Source organism: Pithys albifrons, chromosome Z (assembly GCF_047495875.1).
Source record: "Pithys albifrons albifrons isolate INPA30051 chromosome Z, PitAlb_v1, whole genome shotgun sequence".
NCBI classification, from domain to species: domain Eukaryota; kingdom Metazoa; phylum Chordata; class Aves; order Passeriformes; family Thamnophilidae; genus Pithys; species Pithys albifrons.
Genome location: NC_092497.1, coordinates 66,031,029 through 66,056,886, shown reverse-complemented (window position 1 = coordinate 66,056,886; position 25,858 = coordinate 66,031,029). Strand labels below are relative to the sequence as shown.

The window sequence follows — 25,858 nt, the reverse complement described above, 5'->3', positions numbered from 1 at the left end:
CCATGGGCTGCAGGAGAACCTCAGCTGTGGTGCCTGGAGCACCTCCTCCCCCTCCTTCTCCATTGACTTTGTTGTCTGCAAGACTGTTTCTTCCCCATATTCTCACTCTGCTTGTCTTTGAGTGCAATTCTATCTGCCCCAAAACCTTTTTTTCCTTCTTAAATGTTATCCCGGAGGTGCTACCACTGTCACTGGTGGGCTTGGCCTTAGCCAGTGGTAGGTCCGCCCTGGAGACAGCTGGCATGGGATCTGTCAGACACGAGGAAAGCATCTAGCAGTTTCTCACAGAATCCACCCCTGTAGCCTCCTGCTACCTAAAACTGTCCATGCAAACCCAATATATTAGGTTATCAGCTGCATGGAACTGCAGAAGGTAACACCAATCTTTCATTTTGCAAATCTTGCAATTTTGCAATATTGCAAATGTTTAGTTTCATTTTTTCTTTCCGCCACCAGAAAGAGCCCTGATATTCTGAAATATGTCCAACAACACCCACCACAACCCGGGAAGAGTTGTGAATTAGATATAAATTGCAATTGTCATAGTTAAGCAATTTCTTAGACTGAAGAGATTGTGAGTGATTTCATGCTACAAGACAGACAATGTAACACTTAAGAAAGCACGCATTACGAATTGAGGTATGACAAAGTAATTGAAAAGGCTTCGCTGTCCACTTGAAAAAAATAATAACCATGCAAGGGCTTCAGTGAAACAAAGGTCTGTGTGCCTTAGCATACAAAGGATGGGGTTTGTAATGATGAAATCTTTGGGGCCATATGGTCAAGTTTTTTTGCAAGCAGAATCCTGGAAACAGCAGTGCTCGGATTTCAATTGTATTTTTAGAGGGCTCCTTTTCCTGTGGCAGACAGTCAGAAATCCTGCTGACTGTCCAGTTTACAAGAAACAGATGATGTCATTTCAATAAAGCTCTCCTCTAGGTTCATATACACAAGTGTTCAGACAAATTCAGACTTTCTGCTTTCTGTGAAACATCCAAATAGGACAAGATTCCAAAGACTGAAGGGAAATAGAAAGACAAGAAATCAAACAACAGTATTTATCAAGTTCATATTTTAACATCAAGCTGTGAAAGTGTCTGTGTATTCAGTTGTGTTCAGGAAATACAGCATACAACAAAGTTTCTTGATTCCTGTAGGTATAATAGAATTGAAAATCACATCAACAGACAAAGTGTTGCAAGTAAAAGGACAGTATTTATTGTTTGTTTATTTATTAATTTTAAAACATTATTATGCTGCTAGAACATTATTTCAAAAGAAAGACCATAATATATTCACTCAAAACTAGGCATATATATTTAAACTTTAATTTTCACACACATAGTGAAACAAATATATATTTTACAATTAGCTATTTTTAATAGATACTATGAAAAACATGTTTAAAAATAACTGCCAAAATCTGTTTCTTTACATATACAAAACATCCTTGCTGTGTTGCAGATATCTTTCTTAAAAGCTAAAAATAACTAAGTCAATATTTGAGTCCCCATCAAACACTACTGAAAACAGTAGTGACATAAATATGTAAAAGCGCTGTACAAAGTAAGCACAGCCTTTGTTTGTCTCAGTACTGTACATAGCTCTGTTTCAAAAATGTTTTGTAAAAACTGCTATTATTGAACTTAGCATCCTTTCCCGTGTGTAGAAAAACATGAGCCACTGACATTAGCTCTGTTTACTAAAATGTCTCCCATTCAGAATGTGATTCTCCTCTTATAATTCAATGGGAATTTTACCACTTATTTTAATGTGAACAAGTGTGGTGGTTTAAAAAACAAGCTGGGAATTAAACTCCAAATAAGCCATTCCCCCTTTCCCCACCCCCCTCTGGTGAGAGAGGGACAAAGACTATGAGTTAACAATTTACTGAAAACAAACAGCAATGGAATAAGAAACGTACAGTAACAGCAACAATATTAAAGACAACAGTGTAGAAAATAGAAGGTGCTTTACACACAAAAAGTGTCCACTACCTAAACTTAGGTCCACGTGGCTGCTGAGACAAACACAAGGTTGCTGACACTCTAATAGGCAGTACCACATGGCCTCCTGAGACAAAGACAAGGTGGCAGACACTCTCTGCATCTGGTGTCACCATCCCTGAGACAACAAAAAACAAAGGACATATCCCCAAAAAACCAGATCGCCAGTGTTGCACTGTGCTGCCTGCTTCTGGACTGCTCTACTGGTTTGAGTCCACATGGCACCACCATTTAGAAACCACATATTGGCTGTGTTCACCACTTTCAAAGCCATGGTGCAGCTGTGTCCACTGTTTTTTCTGAGCTGTGCCTGCTGTGTGTTCAGCACTCAGAGCTGGGCCACGGCTCAGCTGTGTTTGTTGCTTGGAGCGCTGTTCACTGAGGGATGGGAGGGGACATAAAAGAAACAGGCAGTGGCAGGGGATGTAGAGAGTTCACAGTGCTGAGGAATGAAAACAGCATACTTCTGGAGCGCATGCCTTTGTTCCACCCCCCTGAAGCCATGTTCCCCAGTGATGAAGAGTGTAGTACAGAATAGAAACTTAGCCACACCCACACTAGGCTACACTCCCTGTCAGGAAACCTAGGACATTATCCACCCCTTATTCTCTACAGCTACATCTTGTCCAGATCTTATACCTTCCAAATATATATCTATATATACATAGATATAGATTAGATATAGATAGATATAGATAGATATATAGATATAGATAGATATAGGTACACACACACAAGCCCAGGTATCATTTTCATAGTCAATGGCTGTCCCTCCAAGATGTCTAGTGAGTTCCATTTAGTTCATGATTGTGGGTTCTATCCATCCCACATGTCTTCCAGGGCAGGAGGGTTGGAGTGCTGTCTGCTGGTTGCAACCTGCGTAAGGAGCTCACAACTGGTGTATCTGGAGCAGTCCATCCTCATTGTCCATGGTAGTTAAGGCCAACAGTGTCAGAGTCATTCCACAAACAGTATTATACAATTCAACATTACAGACTGTTCTAACCCCAAGAATCAAATCATCTTAAGATACACATCATGTTTCACCATCCCTTTGCATTACCCACAAAGCACATGCAGGTTCTTGAGCAAAAATCTCATGTATGGGTTTGCCTTTGCTTGAAGCAGACAAATCCAAACTGTCTTCCCTAATACATTCCTCATATGCAGCATGGGGACTTTACTCCCTCCTACGGTACATGAAGGTCCTGATTGGCCAGGGCCAGATTCTAGTGTTAACCAGTGGCCTTCACTAAATGTAGATCTCAATGTTCAAAGGTCGCATCATCCACTACTTTCAACATGGTTTTTAGCACTTCATTGTAATGTTTAATTCTCCCAGAGGCTGGTGCATGATAGGAAATAAGATATACCCATCAATACTGTGGCTTGCTGGCCCAGGTGTTACAGAGGCTATTTCTGAAATGAGTCCTGTTGTATGACTCAGTCCTCTCTGGGGAGCCACGTCACCAATGAACTTGCTTTTCAAGCCCCAAGATGGTGTTCTGGGCAGCGGTGTGAGGCACAGGGTGGGTCTTCCACCATCCAGTGCTTTTTTTAAAATTGTCAGCATGCAGTGCTGGCTTTGGTGGGTTTGGGCAGTGTGATGTAATTAATCTGCCAGGCCTCCTCATATGTGTATTTCAACCATCGTCCACCACACCACAGAGGCTTTACCCCTTGGGCCTGCTTGATTGCAGCACATTTCAGAGTTATGGACAACGTGGGTTAACTCCATCCCTTGATCACAAGTCCACCTGTATGTTGCATCACTTCCGTCGTGTTCTGAGGCATCCAAGCCAAGGTGACCAAGCCAGAAATAATTCACTCTCATGTTGTCAGCCCAGATCCTCCTGAGACACTTTAATCATGGCACCTTGATCCACCTGTTTGTTGTGATGCTCCTCAGCAGCCTGACTCGTGGGTACATGGGCATCTACATGACATACTTTTACAGCTAACATCTCTTTCCTGGCAGTGATGTCATGCCACAATTCAGCAGCCCACAATATCCCACCATTGGAGCAGCCAGGTCACCAGGGGCTCAACCTGACTGGTAGATGAAATTTTTTGGCATATCTTGCAGCTCACTCATGGATAAGCATTGGGTGGTTATCTCTGTGTCTTCCTCTGTTTGTGAGGGTCCTGCTTCCTCTTTGTCACTCACTACACAAACTGATTTGGTCCTGGAATTCTTCTTTTGTACAGGAGTGACTGCTATTGGGCCAGGTTGATCCTCTGGCTCAGCTGCAGTTTGAGTGGCCATAGTCCTTCTTGGTTTGTTTTCCTCCTCTTACTCGTGAGCGTGCTGTCTGGTTACCAGCACCATCTGATAAATAGTAGACAGGGCCCAGCACACTGCGAAACTTCGTACCTCTCTGGAACTGTCACACAATTTCCTTTCAAATATTCTGTCACTTTATCAGGGTCCTGTACTTTTCAGGAGTGAAATTCCAAACCATTGGAGCAGAATAATCCTTCAAAAGCTGGCTTATTTTCTCCTGCATTCCGTGCCACTCATGACTACCCATCCCTGGAACAGGTCTCTGGACAACTTCCCTAGAAATATTGGTCCTGACTCTAAACATGGTGCAGACCACACTTGACTTCAAACATGTTGTAGACTATATTGAGGAGACACAGCAGACTTAACAACAAGATCATGCTTTCCTTAACATCCAAAGGGAATTCAAAATTCTCAGAAACTAGCAGGCCTGAAGGAGGAAAAACGGGTAAAAGGCTGGGGAAAATCATCCTCCTCTGTTCCCCCATAGGCTGGGTACAATTATTAATGAATCCCTAGAGGTAGCAGCCAAGGCCAGAACCAAAGAACAACACTGAATACACATCCCAAATGATCGCCATTGCCATTGATGTTATCAGGCAATAAACTGGTATCACACGGTACAGCAACAAAGCAATCCTGATCCTTAAAAAAAAAATCACCACAGTAGATACATAGTGTATATATGGAAGCATACAAGGGTTAGGTACCACAAGCAGATGAAGAGATTGAGCAACACTGTAAACGGGAAAGTCCATACCTAATACACAAATGGTTAGATCAAAATTGTTTCCAACCTGCTCTCAGAACATCTGTTGTTATCTCAACCGTCTCATACCCTACACTGGGCGCCAATTAAATGTGGTGCTTTAAAAAACAAGCATAAATTAAACTCCAGTAAGCTGTTCCCCTCTCTCCTGACCCTCTCTGGTGAGAGACAAAGGCAGAGACTATGGGTTGAGATAACAATTTACTGATAACAAACAAAAAAGGAATAAGTAGCGCACAGTAACAGCAAAAATATTAATGACAAAAGTATAGAAGAGAAGGTGCTTTACACGCAAAAGGTATTCACTACCTCGACTTAGTTCCACATGACCTCCTGAGACAAAGAGAAGGTGGCAGACACTATCTGCAGCTGGCGTTCCCCATCCCTGAGCCTGAAAAGAAGAAAAAAGATGGACAAACTCCCAAAAAGCAAGATCATCTGTGCTGTGCTGCAGTGGCTGCTTCCAGACTGCTCTGCTCTGCACAATACCACCACTTTGGAATTGCATTTTGGTTGCAAGAGCAGCTTTTTTGGAGCCACATGACTGCATTTGCTGCTTTTCAGAGTCCACAGTGCTGCTCCCAGCAGCTTCCTCAAGGAAGAAACGGAATGAAAATGGTGTAGTTGCAGCATGTGTGCCTTTTTTAAGTCCCTCAAAGCCACGCCCTCCAGTGAAGAAGTAGGTGGTACAAAATATAAACTTAGCCACGCCCACACTGCTTGAAGCTCTATCCCCCATAAGAAAACCTAGGACAGCAGGACTGAAACTTTTCTTCAGCACATCACTTGGTAATCTCTCTTGGTTTTCCCCCTAGTTCTGTAATGCAAAACATTAAAAAATGTTTAATACATTATCTAAAGAAAACAGAACTCAAGTACTTCAGTTTACGAGGCTGGTGTATAGATTAGTTCATTGTAAAACAGAGTGTTCAATTAAATAAAAAACAATTGCAAATAACGTCACATGCTTTTTAATCAATATCACTCTCTCTTCTTCTGTTTCCTTTATAGTCCCTTCTGGCATTTCTTTTGGAATGAGGTTTTTAAGAAGGTGCGGTATCCTGGATCATCCACATATTCATTCTTAAAGCGAGAACTCAATACTCTCTGCCTCTTCTTTTCTCCCAAGATAACATCTGATCCATAAAATGTGTCTTCAAATCTCATGTCAGAGGCTGTAGACTAAAACCAGACATTAATTACACATACACGTAACACTTACTTTTCTATATTTTGCATGTACTATTATTTAATTCTCTAGGTCTATAATCTTCCTTAGGCTTGTTTGACTAACACCAGTTTTCAGTTCAGCTTTTAGCCAGAGATAACACACTCCCTCCAATTCTAGGTAAAAAACCAGCAATATAGAAGCGATGCAACTGTTGGGCAGGTTGGATCCTAGCAATATCAAGTATTATTCACAACTTTGGGCTACCCAGCAATGTTCTAAATGCAAGGTGCTATGGCATGGACTCCTGAAAAGAAACTTGCACACTAATTTGCAAACAATCAGAGTCACAGTTCAGTCATTTTGCAAACTTAAAACAGTTGGGAGTTCACATTAACGAAGCAGTGGGACATGGAACAGCAAGCCATTTGGGAAAAATTGGAGGCAAAATATTTTGGAACAATTTTCACTGCTGAAGTAATGGAAAAATTCCCAAGATTAAGAAAAAAACAATTTAGAAGGAATGGGCGTAATTTACTTCAATACAAAAATTGTACCATAAGCCTCCTCTAACTTGCACTATGTTCAGCAAGAGGAGGCAAAGGAGGTGTTGGGCATACCTTGAGCACTAACCTACATATTTCTAGAATTCAAGGCACTAGTAGAAAATCATGCAAGAAAATCATGCATTGGCTGTGGTGTGTTAACCAAAGTTAATGTTTTTAACCTATAGTTAACACCCAATGGTGTTAGATAGATAGATAGATAGATAGATAGATAGATAGCTAGATTAGATAGATAGATTAATAAATACATACATACATACATACATACACAGCTATAAACAATAGCCTAAACCCAAATATTATTATCCTGAATGAAATTCAACAGTTAGCACTCTGGAGAGCATCTAGTTTATTAGACATGCCTCTTCCATATAGTCTCTGAAACAAAAAATGGCAATGGTATGCTTTCCAAGTCTAGTGAAAAACTCCGATAAATATAACCAGATGGGTCCTTTTACATTTTCCATGACAACTATCTTAACCCTAGACAGTCTTCGCATTGAAAGATTTGTGCAGTTATCCCAAATTCATTGACAAAAAGGTTTCTTGACCAAGAATATCTGACCACTGCATTTTGCAATAGAAAGCACTGCCCTAAGACAGGTAAGAGCAGTCATCTCCTCCAATAACTGTATGGAAGGACTTTCCGTTTTCAACCTTTAAGCCTTATGCTTTTTGTGAACCTCAGCACTTTCCCATATGACATATATACATAAAAATGTCTAGCTGGTGGATATTGTTTGAAACTGCAGAAAACATAAAAAGCAGCAACGATTTGGTTTTAAACCAAAGACTAGTGAAATGTTGATGAGTCCTGCCAGTGACAATGAGTTCTGATCAGTCACATTTTTTCTTAGAAAAAGTTAATTGCATTTTTATTAAATTCAAGGCTTTTAAAATTACAAAGGTCTGAGAAGCTGGAAAGTTTTTTAAAAATTATACAAGTTATGTATATGTATGTATGGCTGGGCTTCGCGAACACAGATTTGGGCAGGGCTCTCCCAATGTGGGTGTGCCCTTCCAGCCTGTGCAGTGGATTTTTTAGGTGAGGCACAGCGTGCGCAGAACTGGCCCCACCCTTTAACTCCTGAGGTTCATCTGCCATGGCCAAGCGAGCTTGGACAGTGACAGTGAAGTCCTCAGGACTAGAACCTACAGCCCCCGGCATTGCCAGGAGGTCTCCCATCCAAGTACTAACCAGGGCTGACCCTGCTTGGCTTCCGAGATCTGACAGGATCAGGTGTCAGGATGGCATTGAACTGCCTACAAGTTATAAGCATACTGAAAAAACAGAATGTATGTCAATTTAAATTTACTAACTTGGTCATTCACAATCTGACAGATCATCAAACATGATGTCCCTTTTAGGAGACAAGAATTATGTTTCACAACAGCATTTGCCTGTACTGGAAAAACAATTATCCATTCTTAATAGCAAATGGATATGTCAGCTATTTGTGCTGATTTAGCCACACTTATGAATTCAGGCTTCATATAACACTTGTCCAGCTTAAACTGAAAATTCAAAATAAAGCCAAAGATAGTGTTATTGACATTTTACACATACATACTATAAAGTTTTATCAGCAAATACTCACAAGACGTGCTTTCACTCTTTTAGGAAGTTCTTCATCTAGTGTATATATTTCTTCTCTCTTCATTACTATTTGAGAACCATCTTCAAACTCAACCTAATTGGAAAAATTGGTATTTAAAAACAAAATCATAATTCAACCCTTGCAAGAAGTTTCTGGAAAAGTCTCCAGATAAAATTACATATGTAAACAGAAAAGATTTATACACAAATATTTTGCTATCTATTTTAGGTCAGTAACATTAGGTCAAAACATAAAAAATGTTATTTCTTAGGAATTGCAAGACATACTTAATTTAAAAATAATATCTAAGCAAGGAGTCTTCAAAAGCAGCATTGGCATATATATTATAAAGTTGTTAGATTAGGAATGCTGAACAGTAACAAGACAGGCAGGAGTGAATATTAAAATTTCATGTCGCCTTTATTTGTCTCTAATTTTTTCATTTGGTTCAAATAAATAAAAAATTAATTTTAACATCCTGTGATTCAAGGTTGAGGAAGATCATGACAAAAGAAAATGTGAGTGACAACTAAGGAAATACCAGTTAACAGAATTTTATTGAATCTGATGCAATTTCTTTTAAATGCTCTGTTCAGAAGATGAAAAGCTTTATCATGCTTAGGTTTAGATTTAATCCAATATGAACCCCGTTAGCAGAAAATGAGAAAGGAAATGTAACTAGGTGTGGGGAATGTTAAAATGCTGAGGCTTTGAAGCATTTAAGCTTTTTCAGTAGCTGCTGACTTTTTTTCTATTTTAATACTACATCTAGCAATTGTGAATTTCAGCTATTATCTGTGACTGCAGTATTGGCTCCCACAGAAACAGTACTTTAAAGTTTGGTATAAAATTATAAGTCCCATTCCACATTCTTAGGTGACTTCATGAGACTATGTGAATGACAACAACACATTTGGCTAGAAGAATAAGCCCAAATACAAACATAGGAGAACACTGACTTATCAAAAGTATTATAATAGATAAAACTGAAAAATCATGCATTTGGTCTTGCAAATGGACTGAGTTTTTAGTCTCAAATTAAAAGCTTGCCATGACTGAATATGCCAGATTAATTGAGAACAGCTGAAAAATCTTTTACTGCAACTAACAGGAATGCACAAATCTGGTGTGCATGTAAAATGCACAGAGCACACAATGGATAACAAAGTCACAGAAGTCACCCATGTTCCTCTCTGTCCCTGTTACTAACTGCACAGGCCTGGTCTGTTAGCACTGTGTTAGAGGAACTTAAAGGTCAATTTACCTTAATCTTGTTTACTAAAATGATGGCATTTTAGGCATTTTCCCCCAGGATGCAGGAACAGTGTTTCTCCTATTCCTGCTCCTTTCCTGCACAATACATTTGGTAATTTGTTTTCACATAATAGAGTTAGTAATAATACTTTTTGCATCACTGGTGAAAGAACTGGGTAAGAAATGAACTCTACCACTCCATGTGATCAGAAAATCCTTGACTGAGTGGTCAACGTATTTGTTTTCAGGCATAGTGTGCAGGAGGAGGCAACTGCTTCACACCAGAGGATTGTCATGCTTGCTGTATGAAATACACTGCACATTTACAATGACGAGTAACTGGAAGTTCTTCAGTTATAAATCAGCATATCACTCTGGAAATAACTTGCCTACCCTAGACAGCAAACACAAGAGCTTCTTGAAGATTCAATAGTAACATGATTCATGCAAACTATAAACCCACTATCTCTAAAAGCTCCAATTTATTTCAGATTGCAGATCCTACATTTTGAATCATCAATTTTATCAAGCAGGTTATTTTATTTAGACTTCAGCTGCTGTATTGTGTCTGTGTAGTATGCTATTCTCTCCATGAGATTTTATTTTATAAGAAGGTCATAAATTAAAGGGACAACTGAAACTGTCGAAAAGCAATTAATGGAGTAAAGGGATAATTTAATAATCTCAAATGAAACTCAAATCTAATTGTGAACGTCAATATCAGAAATTATCAAGAAATCAAATGTAGAAAACATTAAAAATTTCACTTGAACATTTGTTTCATTTGGCAGATATAACTCTCCTTCGGAAATGAGTAGCTAGCAAATGTCAAACTGGATGACACAAATTGTGGTGCATTGTGTCATAACTTCTGCATGTTCAAGTATCAGAATATTTGGTACGAATTTGCAACATGACAAAAATTCAAAGATTTATCCAAGTTTGCCTTATTAGATCTAAGAGATCACATAAAAGACTCAGTAAGAGTCTGCAACAGAGATCACACCTGAAGAACACTGCAGTATGCGTATGCATGTGTCCTGGGAGCTTTCAGACAGACTGTCGAAAGACCACAGGAAGAATTACTAATATGCCTTGAAGTTAACCTTGCACTCTCCATGCATAGACTTTATGTAACCTGTGGCCACATGGCAGCCTCCTCTTTCCCATCCTGCAGACTGAAATGCTTGTTTGACTCCACAGCCCTAAGTACTGCAACCTGGACTCCCTCTAACCTTTAAACTTTGTCATTTTCCCTCATGACAGGGGTTGTTACAAAGCAATTTACAGTAATCTCCCATGTTTGTTGTACTGAGGAGTTCTAAATCTTGCTGAACCTCCATACGCTTATCCATTTACCTTAAAAAAACCCTGATGTCATCATGTTTTTCAAGAGGTTTAAATAAGAAAAAGTTGTTCGTTTTCCTTATGTCACATTCCTTCAGATATGAAAGATAACATCATTCATCTAATCTACCTCACACTATTCCTCAGAAGACCAATTGTTCATAAGACAAATGATTTGAAGATTAATGTTACTATAGAACAATAATCTTCATATTTTATAAAAAACTTTCCATCTTCACAACGTAATACAGCCGCTAAGTACAAGAGAGGAGGTAAGATTCAGAGACTAGCTCAAGGGATCAGGCTTTTGAGGACTTGAGTTCAATTGCAAGTCATTGGTAAAGCGAGAAGGTCAATGCAGCAAGTCACTTAGCTTCCTTGTGCCTTAATTTATCTACAGATGTAATAGTAAATTTGCCATTTTGGCACAGTAATGTGAGGCCTTTTGATGAAAATAGTTACATAAGTGAAAATGATTACATATATATAAATGAAATGTATCTAGATTCACATTCTTTCAGAAGTTCTATTATTATTGTGATTGTTTTATTGCAGTTTCTACCATTCACTTGGGTATTCAAAGCTGCTGACTGATTTTTCTCAAAGCCAAGCATATAAAAAACCCAATTATTGTGGCTCTGAAATCAAAAGTCAGCTTTTTAGCCTTGCCTTCAGTGTTCACTTCCTTTTTGCCTTTGCTGAGGATATAATGCTCCTTAGATTAATTAATTCATAAGTAGCTTACACAAAAGACAGTGAGTCTATTTATGCTCTCTTTTTACTGCCCTCCCTTCCATGCACTTATGAAATTGTTCATTGTAGGCACAAACCAATATTTAATTTTATATTACTAATCCATAATTATGTGACATAAAATAAATGTAAATAACTTGCAGAAAATATCAAATGTTATCTTTCAATCTTAATGTTCCACCTTTTGATCTGAGTTCTCGTTAAACAAGTAATTTATTTTGTAAGAACAAGTGAAACTTCAACTCCCAAGGACTGCACAGCATTTGCTACTGGATTAGACAGTTTATATGTTAATTTAAATGTATTAACAGTTACAGTAAGAGCCCAACTTCAGCCTTCTGATCTTTGAAGGTGTGGCTAGCCACTCTGATGCTAGAGCCAAATAAGAAATTCACAATAAAGACATCTGAAAATCAAGCACATGGCAATAAATATAGATACTCACCTGATACATATAAGCTGTGTTTGTTCCTAGATACTTCGCACCATACAGTTTTCCATCAGGCCATTTCACTTGGACAACCTCTCCCTCTGCAGGTGGACCCAGCCTTAGGCAATCTCTGCTCTATTTACAAAGAAGGATGGATTCTCAAATCAGTAAGTGAGTCACTGCACTGAAATTAGCAGTAAGCTGTTTTTTACAACTTGGTAATGGGAGGAGATTTATTACCATGTGTGTTTCAAGTTTTATAATCCTGCTAATGGGGCTAATGCTAATGTTAGCCTTTATAAATATGAAACACTGACCAAAGAAACACTTTCTTTACAGCTTGATGCTGCATTGGCAGGACAACCTATGCATAAATCAGATAGCTATCAGCCACTGGGATACACTTCCATCAAAACTAGTTTCTAACACATTGAAAATAAGAATCACTATAGGACAATTGCAACACTTTCCATTTTACACATTCAAGTCATTCATGTTTCATTAACCACGGCATATTTTTCATAGATGCTAATTTTGCTGACTGAAACAGACATGGATCAAACCATAAACAGTGAGAACATCAATGAGTTCTTTGCTTAGCTGAAAGAGAATCACTGAAAGAATTCAAATTCTTACAAAGAAAAATCAGGTGAGAATTTATTTTTTCATAAGATATGAAGTATTTGTTTCCAGTGTTTTGGACAAATTTTGTGCCTGACTTGTTCATCATGTCAGAGCACCAGTAGCTGCATCATGTTCTTGTAATGATTTCTTTTGCCCCATAAGACCTAAGTGACTCATTTTCACAGCACACTAACCAGACACCCATAGCAGCAGCTGTTCACACGAGGAAATAGACAAAGGACCAGAAAAAGATGCTGTCACAGCTAGAGTCTCACCAATTCTTTGGAACCTATCTCTGTCACACACCCTAACAAAGGTCTCTCTACTTCACAGGGACTAAATCACAATACTTGTCATGTAAATTAGCACTAATTTAGTGATATGCTCCTTGGTGTGACCACATCACTGATAAGATGTCTGGACTGGGAAAAGACAAAGGAAAGGACTCAGGCATAAGGGCTCAGTGACAAGGTCCTGCAGGACCTGGCATTATCTCAGGCTGCTGTAATACTATTACTGTTTTCTCAGATTTATGTAGAATAACTTACAAAAAGATTTGTATTTTGAGTTCACCAGTTCACTTCCAACAGAGGCCAATAATCATCATGAGAAAGAACTAAAAATGTGGAAGCAAAAATGTACCACAGTGATCCTTACTGGGTCATTATCTTGTTATAAGACCATTTTAGTCAAATCCACCCTTTATGAATGGATTTTAATCACATGTATCTTAATCCATGATTTTGATTCAACACAGTATAAAAGAAATTAAAAGCTGGATTTTCACATAAACACACTTTCCTGCATGTCAGTACTATCTTTGTCATCCCTCAGGTGCTGTGCAAAGGGGACAGCTTTAAAATGTATCTTCTGTGTTTGCTTGGCAAAGGTTGCTGTAACAAGCACAGAAAGATGTATTCTTTTGACCTCAGCATATATTTGGAGTAGTAGATGGCATTACAGTATTATCCTTTCAAATATTTCCAGGAGAGGCAGGGGAAAAGGGGAAAGGACAGCTGCTGCACTGGAGTAATTATGACTTCACAGGGAACAAGAATTGCTAAATACCATCACAGTTCTGACAATAAATTAAACGAGACTGTGTTATTAATGCTCTCTTCTCAGTGATGACTGTCAAAATGGTTATCATCATTATGATACTTCTTCCACTATCTATTTCTTGCAAAATTGCAAAAAGGGGTTTTGGCTAAGTGTTTTGAAACTAACTTTTAAAATGCATCATGGAGTAGAAAAAATTTCCTGAAAACAAACAATCTATCAACAATATCAAGCCTAACATTAATTTTCCAAGAACAAAAGCCCAGCATGATTTTCTTCCTTTGCACCTTGCACAAAAAAAAATCTTACAGCTTCTCTAGGATAGCTAATGGAATTGCTCATACGGAAAATTAGAGTTCTCATGCAAATAACTAGACAAATAACAATTCCACTCTTCATGTATCATCACAATGTACAAGAAACAATGTTTGGGAAACTCTTACTTTTTTGTTGATTTCTATGAGAGCTCCTACCTTTTATTTTCACAGGATCATAATCATTTCAGACTCTCTTTTTACTACACAAATAATTCTTACAATTTTCTTCTTGGGAACAATTAGACATATTTCTTAGACTGAGAAAATTGTAAAAATGCAACTTCATTTTTCTTGATCATATAATGAAAAGTCAGACAGCAGGATATGGCAATCTTTCAACAATCCCATACACCAGCTGTAAATAACATAGTGTAAGCTCCATCTACATTCAGCTTATAAACCGTGTACATTTCCCTTTCAATTACACAATGTATTTTCTTCTTTACAGAAAAGGACAAAATTATGCCCATCTGTACTGAAAATCGTATTAACTTAAGTGTCTAGTTTCACATTCTCACTGTCGCACAGCTCAGCTCCAACTACAACTAACTATCTTTAAAGACAAACAATTCAAGGCCTCCCTGGGCAATTAGTCCAGCATTCAACAACGCTCATTGTGAAGTCTTTTCTTAAGTGAAGAAAAATTCTATGTTGAGGAATTTCCTGTATTTCAGTTGGTACCTGTTCGTCCTGTCACTCTGCACAATTGAGAAGTGTGTGGCTTCCTGCTCTTTACTTTCCCCATCATATATTTATACACTTGCACAAGATACTTCTGAGTTTACTGTTCTCTAGGCTGAACAGATGCAGCTCTGTCAGTCCCCTCATGAAAGATGCTTGAGTTCCTCCACCACTCTTACTATATTTGTTCCCCTACATCCATGTCCTTCTTGTACAGGTGAGCCCATAACCAGAGATGTTACTGCAAATATGGTGACATCAATGCTACCTTAACAGCCATTCAAAAAGTTTCTTTTTGAGCAAAAACCTATCAATAATAATGGAAGTTTTCTTGTTTATTAAAGGTGGCACTTTCTGGGGCTAGAAACATCTATTTCAGGACTCATTATATGCACTAAACTGAAATAGTAAGTACTTTATTTGCAACAGATGTTGGAAAAATATGTTGAAATACTGGGTTTGTCTTCTAAGCACATGTACAGCACTTCAGATAAAGAAGACATTTTTCTTCTGTTATTCCCCTGTTTTTACCAGAGAGATTGATATGGTTCATTTAATCTGGACAGAGAATTTGCAAATAACAAATTCAATTGCAGTGGCAGTGACAGGAACAACTGTGAAGCATGCACTCAGATCCAGGAACTTGCAATGCAGTAAGATTCCCTTTATATATATTATATATAGAGAGAGAGATAAATTATATCCCTACATGATTTGGATACAGCCACTGACACTTGAAAAAAAAACCTTAATTTTAAAAAAGTTTAAAAACATTTGCTCAAATGCATTCCTAAATCAACGCTGAAAAGCATAGGTATTCTGGTCTAATTGATATTCTGGTCTTATGAAACTATTCTCCCAAGCTGTGATAAACTGACAAACCTTGGATACCTATGATTTTATTTTGACACTATTTTGCTTGACTATTGGTTTATTCATTCAGATAATATGAACTCAACAATTATTTTCAGAGTTGTAAGAATATTAGAGCCTTTGACTTCTTTTAGTTTTAATCCAAATGAGCCACCATGAAAACAAATATCTATAACTGAACCTTTAGATGAGTTTGGGGGAGTAAAGTTCTTCCCACTGTAAGTAACACACAGGTTTGTGTGCATTTGATGAAACTGAGTAAGTACAAGTCTATGGGGCCTGATGAAACACAACTGAGGGTCCTGAGGGAACTGGCTGGTGCTTTTGCCAAGGAAGCACAGCTAGGGCCCAGAGGTTATTCCATAGCACCTCACGAAGGTAGGGAAAAGGACTTCTCTTCCAAAAAGAAGGTTTTTTTTCTGGTGGAGTAAATGTGGTGGAAGTAGCAGTTAGATATTGTTTATTGTCAGGGGTGGGGAGGGGTGGCTTTGTGGGAATTATTTCTTTATTTGTACCCTCTGTCATTAGTATTGTTACTGTTACTCTCTCTTGGGACTGGTGCTCTTAAGTATCTTTATCAATAAAGAGTGGCATCAAGTGCACCCTCAACAAGTTTGCATATGACACCAAGATGAGTGGTGCAGTTGACACAACAGGGCAAGATGCCATCCAGAGGTACCTTGACAGACTTGAGAACTGGGACCATGAGAACCTCATGAAATACCAGATGGCCAGGAGCAAGGTGCTGCACCTACACTGGGGCAATCCCAGACTTAGAGAAAAACTAATTTTGAGCAGCCCAGTGGGGAAGGACACGGGGGTTCTCATGGATGAGAGGCTGGACATGAGCCAACAGTGTGTGCTCAAAGCACAACAGGCTAGCCATATCCTGGGCTGCAACAAAAGAGTAGTGGCCAGCAAGTCGACAGAGGTGATTTTTTCCCTCTACTCTGCCTTCATCAGACCCCACTTTGAGTGCTGTGTCCAAATCTAGGGCCCTTAGCAGAGGAAATACATGAATCTGTTGGTGCAGATCCAGAGGAGGGTCACAAAGATGATCAGAGGGATGGAGTACTCCTGTGAAAACAGGCTAAGGGATTTGGGATTGTTCAGCCTGGAGAAGGCTTGGGGAAGACCTTATAGAAGCCTCACAGCACCTGAAGGAGACTTATAAAAAAAGAGCGTGAGCAACCTTTTACAGGTGCAGATACTGATAGAATAAAGGGGAACAGTGTTAAACTCTAAAAGAGTAGAGATTTAGGTTAGTTGTTAGGATGCTGTGGATGCACACTCAATCTGTGGAATTGTTCAAGGCCAGGCTGGATGGGGCTTTGTGCAACCTGGTCCAGTGGGTGGCATCCCTGCCCTAGTAGGTGGGTTGGAACTAGATGGTCTTTAAGACTTCTTCCAACCCAACCTGTTCTCTGATTCTACATTCACTACTGAATTCAAAGGGAAGAGAAACTTGTGGGGTGTAAGCCTTGAAGTCAACAGTGATAAATGGGTTCATATCTTCAGGAACCAGCTAAAAGAAGCCTGCAATTTAAATCAATAGTATAAAGGATACAGTAGTCTTTTATGTCAAGGTTATAGTAGGAAAATGTGAAATTATTCTGTGACTACAAAGATCAGCCAATGCTAATTTACAGAGTCTGTGGTCTGACATAAAGCTAGATAGAGAGGAAATCTTAGAAAAGAAAATACTGGCATGACTGAACTAGAATATGTGAGTATTTAATAAAAAGAAAAAAACCCAAAAGTTTTCAGCTTGAGGGCAGTTTGAGGAATATTTGCCCAGTGAGGAAGGCAGTAGTTGAACAAAAAAGATGTAGAGACTGCAATAAAGTATTTAATAACACTTTAAAAAACTCTTTTCAAGTTCAATGCATAAAAAAGCAACAAGCTCTCAAAAACATTTGTTAATATTCTGTACACACAAAATCCTCCTGACTCTAGCAGCAGGAAAAGCTTTAGCTTGTACACTGTTCTGTCTTTCAACAGTCAGATTATACCCCAATGTTTGATCTTTATGGGGCTTAAATGGAATCACATCCTTCCAAATCTGATTTAGTCTTTCGTGAATGTAGAACGCGATTGGTGAAGAAGGGATCAATTAACTCCTTTAAGTATTGTTCATAAACAGTAATATTTTATTTAATAGCATAGCAATAACATTGGTCATTGTATCTCAAGAACTTACTGGAAAATAGGAAAATGTGGCCCATATGGCATTTTAGAGGAGGTATAAACCCTACAGTAGCCAAATGTTTAAAATTGCTGCAGAAAACAACCACATTCAAATAGTGAACAACCAATACTTGTCTATTCAAATCAGGCATCGACTCCATCAGATCACTTGTCTCTTGCTAATTGTTTTGATGATGTGATCCAAGAGAAGGTGGAAGAGATGTGATGATGAAGATACCCAATTCAATCCTACAACTGACAACCTAGACTAGTAGGCTTGTTTTAAAAGCAGCTTTTGCCTCTCCGTCATGTTTTTGCCTGAACATTCTGTAGAAATTCTGATTAAGATGAAGAAAATCAATACTCATTTTGATCAGGTCAGAATATTTTCTGTGTTCTCACTTCTGTGTTCCTACACTTGGCTTACCAGGGTAGAGAAGAATAAAACACTGTAAGGTAAAAGACATTCACAATCCATAAGTAGCAAGCCTGAAGACCTTTCTCTAAAGCTGTAAAAAATCCAATAAAGAACTGAGGTTTCTTCTTCCATGTATAAAAAGATAAGGCAAACAACTTGAAAAGGGGTTGAAGAAAAATCAATCTATAAAGCATATAGTTTTAAATGGGAATATTCTCTGCAAGTGGTTCCCTCTTGACGATCACTCATATTCACCTCTAACCCATCTGAATAAGCATAAATTCTTCTCTTATAGCACTGTTTACAAACCTGAGTTTACATTCATCAAACTAGCATAATATAAAGTAAATTTTCAGACAGGCAGAGTAGCCTCTTCGTTTTCTGATCCATTTCATTCTTTTGGAATTTGTTAAATCTACCATAGCCATAACATTCTTCCATCCATTTCCATGGGGATGACTTTACAAAATCCACAACACAAAGCATTCAGCTATCATCAAGCACTTCCAAAACAGCGAACATCATCAGGCTGGCACATCTTTTTTCAGGACTATGTTATAACTGAGTAATCCCAACCCAATGACCAACCCCAGGAGCTACCATTTTATTTTCCTCAATACTAAGAGAATGATTTATCTGTTTCACTGGCACTGAGCATTGAGCATTGAGCATTGTTATTTTTCAATTCAGTCTAGTTTAGACTGTATTCAAAACAAATTACTTTTGTTTGTTTAAATCATATTAAAATAACAGTATTTTCCTCAACATCACTTAGCAAAAATTTCTGCTTCTCCTCAACACTGCTGAGTTTTACTACCTGATTTGCTTTGTTTCCAAAAGAAAACAAAAAGTGCCTCATTTTTCATTCAATTTTTTTGTCAAATACCATTGATGGTGTAATTGACATAAACAATACAGGTCTAAAGTGGTCAAGTGTGGCTCTTGCAACAGGTTTTGTGGGCTAGTATATACTTCTAATCCTATTTTCTACTCTATGGCTCTGTAAATGCAGCAACAGAATAAAATATGCAGATATTTAATAAATCATTCCACTTAATGGTAATGGAATCATATAAAAATACACAGAACCTGGGATGCTGTGAGTTTAGTAGCAGTTCAAATGTCAACTCAAAACTAGTATTTGTAACATTTATTGTAGTTGAATGTATTTGTCATCCTTTGAAGTAATTTGTTATTCTGTACCATATAACATCAAAACTCTCTAGGAAGACATTACAATCATTCACTTGAGAGCTGGGTTCAATGACTCCTGTGTGTCTCTTCCAACTCAGAATGTTCTGTGATTCTGTTTCCATGCAACCACTCAGCAGGGGTCTTCTAGGAAAGCTGAGTAAGAATCCATTCTGCTATACTGTTGTCCATGCAACTTGGCAAGGAAAAAGGTAGAGGTAAGTACAAATTTGGCTTCAACCCCACAACATACCTGATGAAACAGATCCTTTCTGTATTGTTCTACCCCTGGTGCACCAGGCCATGGCACAATATTTTAATACTTCTCCTGCCAGACTGAAAGCCGATAATCTAGCCCTGAGGTTTCAAAGACCAAAGAGAAACAGGTACTGGATAGACTGCCTAAAGAGAACTCAGATTCTGTAATTGGAGGAAACGTGGCCTTCTTGTCCTCTGTATCTACATATAATTTTTACTATCAAACCGTTTGTGTTTGCCCATAAATTTATACATATTGTTAAAATCAAATGGTGAAAAGAAACTGTTCATTTTCTGTGATTCCCTGAATTGCTTAAATATATAAGAATAGTGCAGACCTTAGTATTAGTCTATCTAAACACAATTTGCATGGAGCAAGACATAATACCGATTCATTTCAACTTTTATCCTAGAAATGTCACAGTTTCTGAAAAATAACTTAAAATTAATGCCTGGTCTCCAAAATTGAAAACTCAAAAACAACGCTGTACTCTTATATTTGAGAAGTTGAAATTTGTTTCACAGCAAACTGAATGCATAGCACACTCATCAGAACTTATAACAAATGAGTATTCTTGCGTTAATCACAAAATTAACAGTTACTCTGCACAATGCAGACAAAACCCAGTATCTACATCTGATTTTCACTGGTAGGACTTCAAGTGGGTTTCGAGTCCTTAGATTTAAAACACGTACAAGTAGGAAAATTCCAGGCCTGATTATTTGGCTTTTGCACATAAATGGTCTTCATGCTTACTCCAGGTAACTTGCAGCAATTGTTTCTAAATTTCCCCCTGTTATGGGCTCACCTAGGTGGGCCTAAATTTGGGCTCCGAAGTTTGGACTAGGCCGAAGCTGTCAGCTGACTTGAGCTGGGCTGAGCTAACAGCTGACCTCTTCTAGCCAGTAATTTTCCATACCACATTATGACATCATCTCCAGGGAAGTAGGAACCAGTGTGGGAGTGGTTAAGGCAGTCGCTTCTCAGCCCTCCTCTTGGGAGGACTCACAATGCTGTCCCAGGGGGGATGGAGAGGACCAGGCCCACCACTGGCTCACAGGGTATCTCAGGAAAGTAAAATGTGTTCTTCTGGGTCTCTCCTTTCTGCTTGAGTTTGTCTCCCTGGGGAATAAGGTTTTTCTTAAGTAATGTGTAGTTAGGACAGTAGAATTTGTGTGTTCGTTAAGAAGTTGAGGTGGGGAACTTCTTGTTCCAGACTTGTGTGAGTGTATATTTGTACTCTCTTCTAATTGTCTCTTTCTTTCTGTGAAAATATATGTAGTTTTAGTATAAACGCAGTTTGAAGTGTTTTTTTTTTCTTTCCCCTCTCTTTTCCTCCCTTTCCCTGGTGTTAGGAGGGAGGCTTTTCTCTCTGTGCTTGGGGGGGTTGGCAGTTGCTTATCTCAAACCAAGACACCCCCCTAAATTAGGACCTGAGTTAAATTTACTCTCCTATCTCATTGCTACTAGGGTACCTATCATGAGATAGTGCTCCTCTAGTGACAGAAACCAGCCAAATATGGTTTGATGGCAAAGAGTGCAGAACTAAGCACAAGGTGACCACACTGGCAGGAAGAGTCAGCTCTTGCTGCACTGACCCAGGAGAGAAAGAAACTCCTGAGGCAGAACAAGAAAGGTACCACTGAACAGTCCTCATAGGTGGAACCTCTGTTTTCCCAAGGCCATTCTGCAAAAGGCACTTAAGGCAAGTTGTCTTCTCTGCCTACTTTCCTTCAGCTAATATTAATATTCAACAAGAGAGATAGTGATTAAGCTTCTAACAGTCCTATTCACCAGAGATCATTTCATATGGAGCACAACTAATGCAGTTACAACAGCACCTCCAATTTAGAAAAGCTGGTAATACCAGCAAATAACATACCACAGCTGCAAACAGTGAATATATCTACCAACACCACTAAAGTGGAAGTGGAGGAATAAGCTGTGGAAACTCTCTGAAACAACCATTGACCTCAACAGATTGCCAAACTGTTTTTCTTTCAGGAGCTGATAGCATATGCTAGTTGATGCAAATTTTTAGAAACATGAAATTAGGTTTCATATGTTCCAAGACAATTTGAATGAAGAGGAGAGGGGTAGTTAATTTGCCACAGTCAGAATTTTATCTAAACAGGAACAGCAATTTACACAGTACATTAGCATCTGAAAGAGAAGGCTTCATTCCCAGGAGAGCAATTCTGAGTTTGAATTGCTATAAATTCAGTAAAATCACCAGATCAACACAATACTTACTGTAATTCAACAAATTTAGCCTTAAATCACAAAACTCAGTGTATAAAAATACTTTGAATTTATGTACAATATGTTGTCCTTAAAATGTAACTGAATCTACTCTTATCAAGTGAATATATACTTTCACAAAAGCAAACTGAAAGATGAATTCGATCATGCATTCTTGAATAAATCTAAAAATTTCTTACTTTCTATTCAGGTTAAAAAGCTACTATTTTAACTGTTCTGTTTCCTTTCAGGGAAGCAATAATAACACAAATATATTCACACTGCTAATTGACAGAAGCAGAATTGCCCAGAAAATCCAAACACATTTCAGAGCATGGCTTAAGATATCTAGGGTAGTACTGGGCATCACAATAAGGTGCAGTACAGAGAAAACTGAGGAAGTCTTAATTTGGGGTACAATATACTCTTACGGGACAAAACAGTGTTCAGCAGTAGGAAGCTGAAGTTGCCAAGGACACCAGGATGTCTGATTTGCTTTGAAGAACCAGACTTCCATAGTGCAGCGGAAAATCCTTGCTTATGCTTGCATTAAAGTCAGATGAGACTGAGTCCTACACTATTACCTCATATCCTGCCAACCTGTATATTGGTTCCCAGCAAATCAGTTACAGTCAGATGAGCAAAAAGAGCATATGAGCATATGCTGCTCCTGCCCCTTGCTCAGGATGTAACACACTTATGAAGGAAAATGCTTCTTCTTCCAACATTTCCTCCTCTGCCCCCCAGCAAGTCTGGAAATAATGTGCTTCTGAAGCACAAAATAAATAGTGTAAATGAACAGACTGAAAAATCCTACAGTTCCTGGATTACCTCAGAAAACTGGTGGGAGGAGAAATAATGCTCCTACCCCACTCCCAGCAGTCTCACCTCACCTCAATGGTTCCTTTGCAATTCCAAGTATCTCACCAGGCTTCATGGGCTAATTGTACCTGTACTCACAGCAGTCCCAGACAAGGACACACACTCTTCTTTACAAACATAAGCATTATAAAATATTTCTGTCTGTCGTGCCCCTCGCTGCAAAGTCAGCCATCTTATCATAAACTGCAAAGTAATGAATTATCTTCCATTTTGTTTCTTCTGCTGAGCTCAGGGGGCATTACCTTGAACTCATCTAAAACCATTATTGATAAGGATCCATAAAGCATTCCATCACAAAGTGGAAAGGATGTTATACAAGGAAACAGTGTAAAGATAATACTTATATTTGAGGCTTTAATTTGTCTATAATCTATTCTATATTAATTTTTTATGCTTATCTACTAAGTTGCCTGTATTTCTGCTGTAATAGGAAACAAAAAAGCAAAAGCCACAGAAAAATCATTTCTGTTCTTCACGGTAGAGTACAGTTAAAGTAACTCACTTAAATCAATACAGGTACAGAAGTGTACAAGTTTTATATTAGAATCAGACTATTGCATCTTTTGATGCTTTGTAGCTTCAGAAGTTAAACAATGGAATAAACCCCTCCACTTTGCAGTCTTGGAGCTTAGTCTTTGCTTTCGAAATAGTGTAATTTCAAGTTAATAAGACTACATTTTAAAAACAGAAATTAATTGTGTTAGTATACCAAGATGCAAACAATTATTAGGGAATACAAAGCATAGCATTCGGTGTATCAACACTGGTAACTCTAGTGCAAAAGTTCACAGGTACAAAAATGTGTTGAATTTCTCTGTTCACATGAACTCAAAGTAAATTCTTCACTACATATATACCTATTTAACTTATGGGAGTATTTCACAGAAGAAGAATGCAAAATCCTACACAATTTCTACAAATCTATTGAACCTGGAAAAGAAACCTAAGGGCTTTTTTCCTCAGAGACACATCATGTAGCTCTCAAACTTGCTTTCTAGAATTTTTCTGAATTGCCTGTCAATGATCACACCACAAATTGCTGCGTAGTAAGTTCAACTACATAGCAGACAATTTTGTAATGCTGCAAAAAAATAATTGTATCAGCCCAACATGAGTAGCACATTATTCAGCTCAGAGACTCAATGTTGTCGCAACTAATTTTTTTTTAAAGATACTAAACCTAAATTCATTAGGACTCAATTCCCACATCACATAATCAGTTCTGAGGACTTTTTGATTAAGTTTATGCTCAGTACAATCTATCCTCGTGTTACCTTTAGAAATGCACTACTTTTTTATTCCACATTCTCAGAGACTGCTGGTGATGGTGATACTGGGTATCTACAGATTGCCCAGAAAGAGTGTAAATTCAACAGTTCTGATTTCCTTAGCCGTTTTTACAGACTTGCATGCCATTATAATAAAACCAAATAATAAGTTATTTCTGTACATCAATAGTCTAATGGATCTTTCACAGATAAAAGGAGGCAGGCAAGCAATACTATTTAAAACTTTGATTTGAACAGGTAGACAAGCAGAAATGAGTTGTCAGAAGAGATGAAGAGAGAAAGGCATACAGAAGATAAACCATAGTAAAAAGTGCTGGAAAACTAGTCAAGAGTTTAGTAATTTATAATACCAGACAAGGCTGATAGAGGAAAAGTTACATATGTCTACTTTGTAGGACAGGTTTTCAAAAGAACGCAGCATCCTTTGGAAATTACTAGAGCTAAAATCAAAATTGCTATTTTCTTATGTACAAGTCGACATTAATGGACTGTCAAGACTCATGTGCTAGTCCAGTATTTCCAAATGTCCATTGTTCAAGCAGTATGGTTTTTCAAAAGCAGTAACAAATGTATTAAGTACACAGAAACTGAGAAGCTGATTGTCACATCCGCAGACATATACTTCTTGCACCAGTGAGTCAGTAGTCACAGACAAAGTAATTAGGGAGAAGTTCTTGTAAAGAAGTAAGATTTTTTTCTTGAACATCCTGAGCACAGACACTCAGCCCTCAAAAGTGTTTCTTTTCTAACATGCACATGCAAAAAGTTGCACACTGATAATGGCATGTTATGGTTTTCTATTAATGCTCCCTTTAGCTAGATTGGAGGAAATAATTTCTGAAGAACTGTCCAGCTAAATTCCATTTGTTCTGCATCTGAAAAGAAGACGAAGTAAATCTGTTCTGTCTCTCATTTGTCTAGTAATACCATTTTTGGGAAAATCTGTATTCAGCCTTACTCCTTCATGTGTAATTTTATCCCAGTTAGTTCACCTCATCATGGGCAACTACTAAGATTATAAGCCCTACAGATATCTAGGCCAGCAAGGATAATTCAAAATCTTCATAAGACCACAATCGTCAAGAAAGATGAGATAATTGGCAGCTGTACACACACAGTATGTATATACAACTGAGTGTGGATCAGAGGATGTCAAAATTTTTATTTCATAACTTGCAGGGGTATAAAGTGAGCATTTGTGGCCTGGGACAGAGGTAGAGGATTGCAAAGAGGTCTCTGGCTGAAAAATGTTGTGAGTCATTGGTCTGGGTTTTTTTAATAATAGCTTCTTAAACTACATTGCTATCATACTGGCAACTAAAATGCTCCCTTTTTCATTTTTTTAAAAAAGAAAGCAGGGAATAACAATTTTGGATGCTGTGAAAATGAAGTACACACTGTTAGAAATTGTAGCCTTTGGTTGTCAGAGTTCTCAATAGCCTCCCTCCTCTGACAGTGGCAAATTTAAAGTGTTGATAGACACATAAAGACAGAGCTCAGCCTCCTCATTTTCTTTTCACACTGAAGGCTCTTGAGTCCACTGATGGAAGAAGGTACTTGAAAAAGTATCAGCAACATTCTGTTGAGGATTCCAGATATCATTGTTTGTATGTTTAAAGATTCACTGCTTGGTTGTGCTTTTTTCATACTTGAATTTTTATT

At 38.2% G+C, this 25,858-nt stretch overlaps 1 protein-coding gene across 3 annotated transcripts in view; it reads right to left on the bottom strand.

Moving 5' to 3' along the window:
* Nucleotides 1-1,201: 1,201 nt before the first annotated feature.
* KDM4C (lysine demethylase 4C) overlaps nucleotides 1,202-25,858 on the bottom strand; it is a 259,388-nt gene continuing 234,731 nt past the window's right edge. For all 3 annotated transcript variants that reach the window (XM_071580703.1, XM_071580705.1, XM_071580704.1), the window contains 3 exons: nucleotides 12,191-12,310; nucleotides 8,392-8,484; nucleotides 1,202-6,241 (listed from right to left, as the gene is read on the bottom strand). In XM_071580703.1, the coding sequence (XP_071436804.1) occupies nucleotides 6,065-6,241; nucleotides 8,392-8,484; nucleotides 12,191-12,310 (390 nt within the window). In that variant the 3' untranslated portion in view covers nucleotides 1,202-6,064. The remainder of the gene's footprint in view (nucleotides 6,242-8,391; nucleotides 8,485-12,190; nucleotides 12,311-25,858) is intronic.